Source organism: Vombatus ursinus, unplaced genomic scaffold, assembly GCF_900497805.2.
Source record: "Vombatus ursinus unplaced genomic scaffold, bare-nosed wombat genome assembly UNPS02014768.1, whole genome shotgun sequence".
Classification (NCBI taxonomy): Eukaryota; Metazoa; Chordata; class Mammalia; order Diprotodontia; family Vombatidae; genus Vombatus; species Vombatus ursinus.
The window spans coordinates 29,696,868-29,709,445 of record NW_020954546.1 but is presented as its reverse complement, the minus strand read 5'-3'; the positions used below and the strand labels follow the sequence as shown (position 1 = coordinate 29,709,445).

Here is a 12,578-nt window from a genome sequence, read left to right as displayed (position 1 = left end):
CCCCCGGGCCCCGGCGGGGTCGCGCTGCTGCGTGCGCGCGGCCCAGGTGTGGAGCCGAAGGAGGAGGCGGAGGAGGAGGAGGAGGAGGAGGAGGCGGAGGCTGCGGGCCTAGCTGGGGCGGCCCCTCGGAGGGAGGGGGAAGGAGGAGAGGAGAGGGCCAGGCAGGGGCGGGGCCGGGCCGGACCAGGGCGGGACCAGCCGCCGCTGTCTCCGTCTCGGTCTCCCGTCTCCCACAGCGCCCGGGCAGCCGCAGCGGGAGGAGCGGAAACTGCCGGGTCTGGGCTTTCTCCGCAGACGCCTCCGCCCCGAACCGGGCCGCCCCGCCAGCGCATCCCCGGCCCTGCCCGCCCCAGTCCGGGCCGCTGCCAGGCGCGCTGCCCCCAAGGGGTCTCAGGTTCCCCCCCAGCCCAGCTCAACCCGGTCCGGCCCGGCCCGCACCTCCATCCTCGGCCGCCGGGATCCCACCTGTGCCGCCCGCGCCATGGCGGAGCAAGAGAGCCTCGAGTTCGGCAAGGCGGACTTCGTGCTCATGGACTCGGTCACCATGTCCGAGTTCATGGCCAACCTCCGGCTCAGGTAGGTGGGGGCGGGGAGGGGAGGGGAGGGGAGGGGAGGGGAAGGAGGACGACCCCCAGCGAGGGCAGGATGCTAAGCGCCTGGCCCGGGCCGAGGGAGGGCGGGGAAGTGGGAGGGGGCCGGACGCGGCTCGTGCGGCCCCGCCGGAGGAGAGGCAGCGGGCGGCTCCGCCGAGGGCATCCCCCAAGCTCAGGCAGCCCCCTCGCGTCATTCCGGCTGGGAGGCGAGGATTCCCAGCGCGCTGTTTTCCGGGGCGTTGTCCGTTTTCGAAGTTGCTTTAAACTAAAGCGGACGAAGTCTCAGAGGTTTGAAAGGAATGCTTCACGTACTTGCGGATGCCAAGAGCAGCTGCCCAAGTTGAGCGATTTGTGTGGAAGACACGGGGTCTTCCATAGTTTCAGTTTTTAAGGTGATTTACTCCGGACCTCATCATACTGAAGGATCGAATCTCCGTGTGACCTTGCCTCTCAGTGCTGAGGGCTGCTCTCTCCTTAAGACTCTAAGTTACAAAGATGGTGCCAGTCTGCATTGGTAGCTAAAGTTTCTTCAACCGAGTTCCCAGTAGCATTAGTGGCAAGCATATATAGAAGCACTGGAAGGTTTACAAAGCTCCTTTGTAGCTATTAGAGTTACCTAGGGGGATAATGAGAGGCAGGATGTGTAATCCGTGTCATGTGTGTCAATGTGATGTAATGGATAGGGCATTGAAATTGGAGTCAGCAGCAGTGGGCTCAGATCCTGCCTCAGTCACTGACCAATATCCCACAGGTCCTCAAGTGCCACTCATCCAAAGTTTGGATTCAGTCAAAGGGCCACACCTGAGCACCTAGAGGGCCACTTGTGTCTTCGAGGCCCACAGGTTCCCCATCCCTGGACTAGTCGTTTACACAACCTTGGACTAATCTATTTGTACCTCAGCTTTCTCATCTGCAAAATGGACTGAGTGAGTTGGACTCAATGGACTTTGAGGTCTCTTTCAACTCCAAATCTATGATTCTATGATCTGTCTCCAAAGCAGGTGTTCAATTCCCTGTTGCCCTTCTGCTGCTCAGAACGAAATCATACAGATGAGAAAACTGAGCCTTTGAGAAGTCAAATGACATAACCAAAGTGACACAGCATTTAAATGTCAGAGCCAGAATTGCAGCTGAGGCATCCTGACTCCGAGTTCAGCATTATTTTCCATACACCACACTTTTTTTTTTTTAAGAAGTATATGAAATTTTCTTTTGAATGAAATTTTAAAGAGTAGAATTAGGGCTGAATGGAGATGCAGAGCATTGAAATAGTTTGAGACTTGATTTTTATGTTATTCTAAATGAAATTTCCATATATCTGAATTCTAATTTTTATAGTTTCTGGGTTCTTCCATTCCTTCAAAGGTTTATAGCCTGCAGCCCATTGTGACAGTCCATAAAATTGTGAAGCGCAAGGTCAAGATCCAAGTTTGTTCACTTAGAATTATAGACTTTACAGCTGGAAGGGATCTCAGAGATAATCATATCCAAACCCCTTATTTTACCAATGGAGAAACTGAGGCCCAAAAAGATCATGAGATCTTCACTTTTGCTTTGTGACTAGAAACTTCACTTTTTGTAGTCTGTTGTAAAAAAAAATTTTTTTTAATACTTTAATTCTTTGTAACAATTGTTAGCATAACAGCTGAGGCTTTAAACACCCCATCTTTCTAAAATGTAAAACTTAAGACTTCTTTACAAACTATACCCAAGATTGGGAGGCAGCATGATGAGTTGAAAAGTTAGCACTTCCTAGAAGTCTGAACACTTGGGTTCTAGTTCTCTGATAACTGCATTCTGAACTTGGATAAGACCCTGAACCTCAGTATTCCCATTTGTAAAATAGAATAATACTTGTCTTTCCTTTGTCAGAAGGTTGTTTTGATAATCAACTGAGATGCTGGCACAAAAACCGTCAAGTATTATGTTCATGTAAGCGTTTACTGTTATTATATGTAAAATTCTATGATTCAAAATAGCAGCCTTCTAATTTATTGAACTTTACCTTCATTGAAGGAGGGCTATATGTTGAAATTATGCAAACTGAATCTCCTTTTCCCTCTTCCTCTTTCTCCATCCACACCTGGTTACCTGTTTTCAAGGAAATAGTAAACTCCTTCCAGTGCAGATCCCCATCTTATCTAGTTTTAGAGAGCTGTCTGAGCCACTGAGAGGTTAAGTGACTTGTTTTGGTCCACACTGATCCTCAAAAGGAGCTGCTTTTGATCTGAGTCTGACTCTCTATTCATCTAATTATGCTGTCTTCTCTCACAGAAGAGGCTATAATAGGAGGCTATCCTGTTATGGGCCTGATGCTCAATTTTTTTTTAATAGAATGTGCTTAAATATCATCTTTAACAAACTGTACATGATATGACTACATGAAAGAGACAGAGTCAGGCAGCAAAGTATAGAGAATGGGAGGTCAGCACTGGAGTGAAAAAAGAATTCTGTTTACCTCTGACTCCTTGGGCAAATTATTTAACCTCTAAGAACCACAAGGTATATGCTAAAAGTAACTATTCACACTTGGCTACTTTCTCATCTCCATAAAATCTTGAGAATGTTCCATCCATATATTAAGAGTATTTTTGATAAGACGATGAAAATGGAGAGGCAGGTTTTCACATTCTCCAGAAGAATACATCTCTATAGTCACAATAGTGCCTGAAAGGAGTGAAATGTACACAGTTGTATTCTTTGTTTATAAAGAAGTATTTCATTCTTAAAGATTTTTCTTCAACAAGGTGTATATATCTATAGATAATGTATACATATGGATATGTAACATACAACATATGTATATGTATAATACTCACATATGTGTATCTACATATATACACATATATATAATGGTGATGATAATTATAACATTTATAGAGTGCTTATTATGTGCCAGGTGCCATTCTAAGCACTTTACAATTACTATCTCATTTGATCCTCACAACAACCCTGAGAGGTAGGTGCTGTTTTTATCATCCCCATTTACAGGAAACTGAGGCAAACAGAAGTTAAGTGACTTGCCTAGAGTCGCACAGCTAGCAAATGTTGGGGGTCAGATTTGAACTTAAGTCTTCCTGACTACTCCAGGCCCAGCATGCTATCTGCTGTGCCACCTAGCTGCCCAATGCATATAAGTGTGTATATGTGTGTATATGTATACATGCAATGTGCACACATGCCCATATACATATACACAGTTTGTGCACATGTAAGTACACTGTCGTGTGTGTGTGTTATACATGTATGTTAAAATCACATCATATTCTTTGAAAGATATAACAAAAGAGATGGCTCTGTTCAAATTTTTGAATATCAAGGCAACTAGATGCCTTAGTGCATTGACTGCTAGACTTAGAGTCAGGAAGATCTCAGTTCAGATCCTGCCTCAGATACTTTCTAACTGTATGACCCTGGGCTTGTCACTGAACCTCTCTGTCTCAGGTTCCTCATCAGTAAAATGAGCATCATATTAGTACCTCCCTAACAAACTTGTTGTGAGGGTTTGAAAGAAATAACATGGAAGGATTTGGCTGACCTTGAAGTGCTATCTAAGTGCTAACTATTATTAATATCAAAGAAGGCATAAATCAGGGAGACAGATATATCTTCAACCAAGGCATCTGCTACTGTCCTTGGAGGATGACCAGCCCAGAGTCCAAAGGAAGAAGGATTCCCTCTAAGATAATATAACAGTAACTGACATTGATATGATGCTTTAAAGTTTTCCAAACACTTGACACATATAACTTACATAATAACTCTGTAAGGTGTGTACTGTAATATTATTATCACCTCATTTTACAAATGAGAAAACAGGCTCCCAAGGGTTAGGTGGCTTGCTTATGGCCACACAATATAGGAGATGGGATTTAAGCCCACATTTGTCCTAGACCCAAGTCTAGCATTCTCCCTACTATGTGATGGTGAGGTTGTCAACGTGCTCCTGTTTGTAGATGACATTACCTTGATTACGTTGATCTCCAGAAGCTTAAGGAACCTCCTCTCTGAGATCCATAAGCATTCCAAAGACTTTGGTCTAACAAGTCACACAGGAGGCAAAAAAGTGGATGATGATAATGGTACAGTTTGCTTTCAGTAGTAGAGACAACATGTTGTAGGAGATAGTCCACCAGCTTTGGAGTCAGAAAGATCTGGGTTCAAATCCTACTTTAGATACTTACTACCTATGTGATCCCGGCAAGTCACTCAGTTTTCTCATCTGCAAATGAGGAAGTTGGACTCAATAACCTCTAAAGTCCTTCTGGTTCTCAGTCTAATGTTTCCGAGATCATCTGTGAGCTTGGAAGAAAGTTTTTAACAAAGTTCCCCCAGGGGTCTGTGCCTGGCTCTGCCTGTGGTATTAACATTTTTATCAATGTAAGATATTGTTATTCATAACCTGTGTATAGACTCAGATGATATGCTTATCAAATTGGCATCATGCACAAAGCTGGGAAGATTAACTGACGCCCTGGTTAACAGAATCTAAGAGGATGAAATTTAATAGGGATAAATTTTAAGTCCTTTGCTTTTTTTTTTAAAATCAGCTTTGCAAGTATAAAGTGGGGAAAGTGTAGCTAGATAGATCATTTGAAAAAGATCTGGGGATTTCAGTGGACTACAAGCTCAGTATATGCTAGCATTGTGATGCAACAGCCACAAAAAGCTAACATAAGTCTCAAAATGCCTTAAGAAAAATATAGTGTCCAAGGTTAGAGAGGTGATAGGTCTATAGCGGTTGGACCATATCTAGAGTGTTGTGTTTAGTCCACCTTTTAGCACCCCCTTTTAAAGCTGCTGGCAAACTGGAAAGTGTCCAGAGGAGGATGAAGGTCCTCAAGATCATGAGATATATAGATAGGGTGGCTCAGTCTGGGGATGCTTGTTTTGGAGAACGGAAGACTTAGGAATGCTTCTCGTCATGAGATCACAGGTTGGATTGTACTGACTGCAGCTGGCTGAAGCTTTTCCTTTAGCAGCTCCTGTCAGCATTTTATCTTTGGGGATTCTGTGAATCATGGGATGCTTATAGTATCTGAAAAATCAAAATTGCAGGTGACCCAAATGGCAATGGAGAAATGAATAGTGGGCATACTCAAGCTGTGGCATCTTTGCAGTGGTGATATAACACACAAAAAGTGACATAAATGTCACTAGAATATGAATAGAAAGGAACTAAGATCTAGTCATACATTGAGAGGGAGGGATAACAGATGCACAGCCTAGGAATTGAACTGGTATCCAAACCAAGAACATTAAATAAAAAAAAAAAGAGGAACATCTTTTCCAACATGTTGCCTGGGCCACCTCTGATGGATGAAAGGTTAATGAGATTGTGAGCCACTGAAGTCTATACTGTGCATTATAAAGCTTTCCAAAGAATCTATAAATCAGTTGCTTCATCTTGGCTTCACAGTGACTCTGGGTTTTTGAAAGATCTGCTAGGACAGGAGTCCTGGCATCTAGGTGGTGCAGTAGATAGAGTGCTGAGCCTGTCAAATCTGGTCTCAGGCACTTACTAGCTGTGTGACACTGGATAAGTCATTTAACCTCTGCCTCAGTTTCCTCTTTTGTAAAATGGGAATGATAATAACACCTACCTCATAGAGTTGTGAGGACCAAATGAGATAATATTTGTAAAGGACTTTGCACAGTGCCCAGCACATGGTAGGTGCTTAATGAATGCTTCTTCCATTCTGAGACTTAGAAGGGACCTTAGAGGTCATCTAGTCTAATGTATACCTGAAGGAGTCCTCAGTATAACGTAGTGACCTCTGCTTGCCGACGTCCAAGGAGGGGGAATCTTTCAAGAGGGAATATCATTGATTCTAGATCCACTGATGGGGGCATGATGACCTATCTGAGAACTAACATAGTTCAGAGAGGCCCATCACCAGGTTGCCTTGCCCAGTTAGATTATTCAGCCATGACGACTCATGACTTCCCAGGACGCCCATTCCTGCATTTTGGGAACTCCACATAACATTATCTCCACCAACAATGTTTCCATCATTAATACATTAGAACTAAAGACTGCTATAACCTTTTTTGGATTCAATGCATCATTCATTTATAACATTGTTTCAGTTATTGTATTAACTCCCCCTTAAAATGGTGTATATCAAGAAGCACTTACTGAGTTCCTACTACGTGCTAAGCATATGAAACAATTAACAAAGGCTTAGAGTGAATATGAGCCACATTGGTGGATAGAAGTACCAATATTTGTTATACAAATATATATGCATGTATATCAAGTCAGGCAATATAATAATTAAACACACAATTCAGGGGGTTGGTGTTTTCTCTTTTTTTAGGTGGGTAGATGAGGGATAGAACAAGAGAACAGCTGTGTAGGTCAGTGAGAAGGACTACGGGACATAAGAAAGTAGGCCCTAGCTGGTAGGCACCATAGCTGAGGCTGGACATAGGAGAAACTCCATAGGAGAAACTACAACTAGGACTGCAGAAGGCTACCTCAGGCACAGACCTGAGGGAACAGGTCTTTGTGTATTAGAACTTCTCGGGAAGCAGAAGGTGATGTAACTCCCTCATTGCCTGTTGTATAAAGTAATAACACAGGAGTCCTGGAGTCCCACCCAGTGCAAGTTGGGGATTGCCTGTGTAGTTTAATCTCTCTGAGAATACAAAGTACATGAGCTCATATGAAAGTCTGTTGTGATAATGTCACTGAAGATTAAGACATTTAGTTTTCTTTGAATTTCAGTAAAAACATGGCATTAATGAAATTACTACCTGTGCTTTAAATATTGAAAGTCATCCCCATCTTGACATCGTTGTTAATTTCATGGGATCTAGTGCTGGAAGGCTCATTGTGAGTGGGAATCCTTTCCTTCTCTGTAGTTGTGTCCGTGGTGCCCTAGCACAATGGCTGGTGTTTAGTAATACTTGTTGCTAGAAGGAACATTGGAGATCAGCTGGTGCAAGTCCCTCCTTTTATAACTCAGGTCCAAAGAGGTGTGATGGTTTGTTTGGGGTCATGTGCAGCAGCAAAGTTAAGATTGGAAGCTCAATCTCACTCCAGCTGTATGTTACACCGTCCTATCTTTCCTCTGTTCCTTGATAAAGTATGTTGTTAGATGAAACAATATTACGGGGGCATTTAGTTCCATAGAAACAATGTTAGAAACGGAGGTATAAAGTATTAATGATGCTATTTAGAAACATTGTTCATTGGTATGATTGGGTATGTGTTCACTGGTATGTGGAGTTTGCAAAATGTTGGAGGGGGCGTACTGAGAATTCCAAAATTTGTTACACTAGCTGAGTAGTATGTCTCAGTTGCAGTAGTTGATTGACATTTCCAACGTAACTGTCACGGAGGCATATACATGTCTTGGAACTGTTTTTTTCTAGGTTCTTACATCACTTATACAAACACTTATTACATCCGACTGCCCCCTTCTCTGTACTTAACGCTGCTCCTGTTCTGTAGTGAAGGCTGCTGTCATTGTCTCTCACCTGGACTCTTAATTCATCTCCCAGCTCCTGTTCCCTGTTCCCTTCTCCATTTTCCAATCCTTCCTCTATACAGCTGACCAAATAATAACATCATATATTTTTAGAGCTGGAAGACTCCTTTAAAAGTGAGTTCTCCCCTCATTGTATAGATGAGACAAATAAGGTATAGAGAAGATAAATTACTTGTCTAGGATCACACAGCTAATAACTATCAAGGCAGCATTTGAACGTTCCTCTTAACTCCAAGTCCAGTGCCCTATCCATTATATTCTGTTGTCTCTCAGGCTCCCTAATGTTACTTCCCTGCTCAAGAATCTTCAATAGCTTTTTTTAAAAGATATAAAAAATAAGATTTAAAAGGGGGGGGGGGGGAAAGACTCTTTAGTGGCCTCTAAGATACAACACAAACTTCTTAGTCTGGTATTCGAATCCCTTAACAATCTCACTCCAGACAGTCTTTCCAGACTTATTGTGTATTCCTCACTTTCTTGAATACCGCATTCCAGCAAAATTGTTCTACTAGGCATTCCATCTCCAGTCTGTACCTCTACACAAATTGCTATTCCTCATTACTGAAATGCTTTCTCTTTTCTTCTCCTCCTTCCTTTAATGATAGTGATGGTGGCTGATGTTGATGGTGGCGATGACGATGTGATGGTGGTGGTAATAGAGGTGATGATGATGATGATAATGGTGATGTGATGGTGGTGAAAGGGGTGATGATGATATAATAGTGGTGAAGATGACATAATAGTGGTGGTGATGATGATGATGATAATGGGGATGGTAATAATGGTGATGTGATGGTGGTGGTGATGGTGATGGTGTGAAGGTGGTGGTAACAGGGGTGATGATGATGATAATAGTGTTGATGATGGTAATAATGGTGATGTGATGATAACAGTGAAAAAGAGCTAGCATTTCTATAGTTGCTTTAAAGTTTGCAAAATAAAGTTTGCAAAATAAAGTTACAAATATCACCTCATTTTATCAGGTACCATCTCCTACATGAAGCCTTTCCTGATCCCCCCAGTTGTTAGTGTACCTTACACTTCCAGTTATCTTGTATTTACATTTCAGTACACCTGCTGTCATTCTCCCCGCCCTACCCCTTTTCCAGGAGAGTGCAATCTCCAGGAGTACAGGAATTATTTCTCATCACAATGCCTTGCACATAATAAGTGCTTAACAAATGTGTTCAGTGAGTATTGAATGGTTACAGAATCTTAAATTTTGGGAGCATTCATGAACCAAATGTATATTGGGATGAGCAAAGCTTTATTTAACCATAGTGAGCACATTCATAAGTGTATGTTGCAATTCAACTCTATATTTATCTGGTGACTGTTACAGAGGATAAAAAAGAGCTTATAGTCTAATTGGAGACATAAGATTAACATAGTGAAACAATTAGAGACCATATAAGGCAGAATGTAGCTAAGTAATAGACTAGTTCAGTCATTAAATGCAGTATTTTAGAAAAAAGAAGCAACCAGTAGAGGTAGGAATGTTCATGAATGTTTAGCTCATAGAATTTTAGAGCTACTCCATTCTCCCTGTTAAATAGATAAGAAAACTACAACTCAAAGGTGAAATTAACTTTCTCAAGGTCTTAAAACTAATTTAGTGGCCAATCAGGATAGGTTGGAAGGCCCGCCTTCCTCCCGTATGCTTGCTTCTTTTCACCTTCTAATGATGACTTGGAGGTTTGTCAGCAATTTAAAGTTTGAAAAGCATTCTACAGATATTATGACATTGAGTCTTCACAACAACCCTATGAGATAGGTGGTATTATTATCCCCGTTTCACAGGTGGGGAAACTGAGGCACAGAAAGGTTAAGTGACTTGCTCAGTGTCACAGAGCTAGTGAGTTTCAGAGGTAGTATTCAAACCCAGGTTTTCCTGACTCCATTCTTTCCCCCTGTCCACTTTCTGTCATCTGCACCCATTTCCTTGTTCTCTCATGTGCTTGCCAAACCATGTGCTGTCTTACTGCAGGTTAAGTATGTGTGTGTGTTTTTTATTATTTAAAAAAAAATTTTTTTTGAGGAATGCTTATTAGAAGTATAGAGATAATCATCTAACAGATTTGGAGAGGTTCCTTGGAGCTAAGATGATCATGGTTCAGGTACAGCCCTCAGCATACATGGCTCTGAGTCCCTGGGGGAGAGGGGTATCACCTATGATAAATTCAGGTTCCTGTGTCTCCCTAAGCCATGTGACCAGGGGGAGCTTCCTACAGCTGTCCCAGGTTTGGAGGTGTGCACCAGTACTACAGGGGACCCGTGGACATTAGAACCATGTTGCGGAGGGTAGCCAAGAGCCCACCGCTGCAGGGCTGGGTATTGTATAGTGCTAAAACACTGATTCTGATGGTCTATCCTGGCCCATATTATCTGAATATTTCTAGTTATGTATATATAAATGTTTGTTGAATTGGGTCAGAATCTTTCTTCTGTTAACTACTTCTTTGATTAGAGCAAATTTCTGTTTGAACATGAGTCTGCCTGAATCTTTCCATCTATGAAGATGCCATTTGTATATCTGTTCTTCCTGTATATACCACAAATGGCTCAAAGCCCCCAATGACTTCTCTTTTCATAGAATCAGAGAGTTGGAAGGCACCCTAGAAGCCATCTGGTCCATTCCCTCTTATTTTTATAAGTCAGGAAACTGAGGTCCAGAGAGGTTAAGTAACTTGTCCAGGATGAGGCGAACAGTAAGGGAAGACTCAGGATCTGAAAATAGATCTTCTAAGTCCAGGTCTGGCCATCTTTAGTTAAGTTCTGTGGTATTGTTCCCCTGTTTTGGGAGGTTGGGCCTGTTTCTTTGCTTTTGGCTTGTTTAGATTAGGAAGAGAAAGAGAGAAGTTCCTTTTGCCATTTTCATTTGTCTACACAGGTATGAGCACAGTGTATATTCAGTGCTCTCAAAATTGTTTTTTCCTCCAGCAATGGTTATCGAAACTTCAGCTGTTACATCTTCAAATAGTGGTTTCATGGCAGCTTTTTCCTCTGTAGCCAAGGAACCCTTGGTTCCTTCCTCTCTCCCCTCTCCACTCCGTGCTTGGGCATTTTTTGGGTGAATCCAACTTCCTGTATTGATGCCAGATTGGTGTCCTATACCCATCAGAGCTTGCTGAACCTCTGGCTTTTGCCACTGTGCAAGGTGAACAGTACAGGATGAATCCATGGGCTGGGGGTGCCCGCTGGTACTACCATTGCATGAAGGTGCCAGGAACCACTTAATAATATGAGAGGGTGAGAGGTTAATTAATGAGAGGCTGATGAGCTGAAGCAAGCATTAACAGATGAAAAAGAAGGAATTATGAACTTTAGTGTACAGTAGACAGTATTTCCCAACTGTCCGCCCATGGCAAATTTTTCAGGTCCTCATGGCCTTTCTTAAAACCATTAAATGTTTTTTAATGGACATCCCCACCACTTCCCCCTTCCTTTTTCATATTGTTCTTCCCTTGTGGCTCCTTTCTCCTTGGGTTCCAGGGAAAACTGCTGCCTTAAAGTTATAGAGGATACTTTGGCTCATAATAGAAACTGAGATATTTGGCTCCTCTGTAGTGTGGTCTGGATTAGGAAGCACTGCTGTAAGATGGAGGTTGCACCTTACCCAGGATGATGTCAGGTATTCTTTTCAGTTCCCTCCTTTCTCAGTCTTCACTTGTTCTAATCTGATCTGTAGCATCCTTCCAGGTTTAGCTCAAGGGCCATCTCCTTCTAGGTAGTGATGAGCTCCCATAGCCCTTTGTACTTTTTATTACATACCTTTATTGTAACAATTATTGAGCACCTTTTGGTTGTAAGATGTACCTTGATGGGGGCCCAAAGCCAATAAAATGGATCCTTGCCCAGTTGGAGCTTATGACCACTTTAGGGGTCTTTGATTTTGCTTTTAGTGCTGGTACTCATGCCACTGAAGAAGATTAAGTAGATGGTCTGGGAGATATTGTGGCCAAAACCAGCAATCCTCCATCCCCTACATCTCTCCTAGTAGTGAGCCTCCACACTTAGCCAGGTTGTTGAACAACAAACATACAGTCTGCCCTTGGGCCCTAATTGGAAGCCTTTCTAGCCTGCATAGGACCTTCCAGTGCTGGTGCTTAGCTGGCAGAACCTTTGAGGATCTAGTATCACCTCCCTGCTATGAGGAGGTATCACTGGAAACAGACTCCAGTGGAAATAAGATCACATTAAGAAGGATAGAACATGGTCACATTGTTACAACTTCCACACATTGCTCCTAATTCTACCTCCTGGAACCAAGCATCATCATTGTTTACAAGCATTTGTTAAGTACTTACTATATGCCAGGCACTGTGATAAATGCTGGGGATACCAAGAAAGGCAAAAACATGGTCCCTGACCTCAGGGAGCTTACCCTCTGCTTAGGGAGACAACACGGTAAATTGCGGTATGCAATAGATAGATAGATAGATAGAAAGAAAGAAAGAAAGAAAGAAAGAAAGAAAGAAAGAAAGAAAGA

The 12,578-nt window shown here is 42.6% G+C and overlaps 1 protein-coding gene across 2 annotated transcripts in view; it reads left to right on the top strand.

Annotated features, from left to right (window-relative positions):
• Positions 1-439: 439 nt before the first annotated feature.
• The window catches only part of MYO1D (myosin ID), a 393,551-nt gene continuing 381,412 nt past the window's right edge, over positions 440-12,578 (top strand). The window contains exon 1 of one of the 2 annotated variants that reach the window (XM_027861853.1): positions 440-576. In XM_027861853.1, coding sequence (XP_027717654.1) covers positions 482-576 — 95 coding nt within the window. In that variant the 5' untranslated portion in view covers positions 440-481. The remainder of the gene's footprint in view (positions 577-12,578) is intronic. The other variant, XM_027861852.1, reaches the window with a different exon arrangement.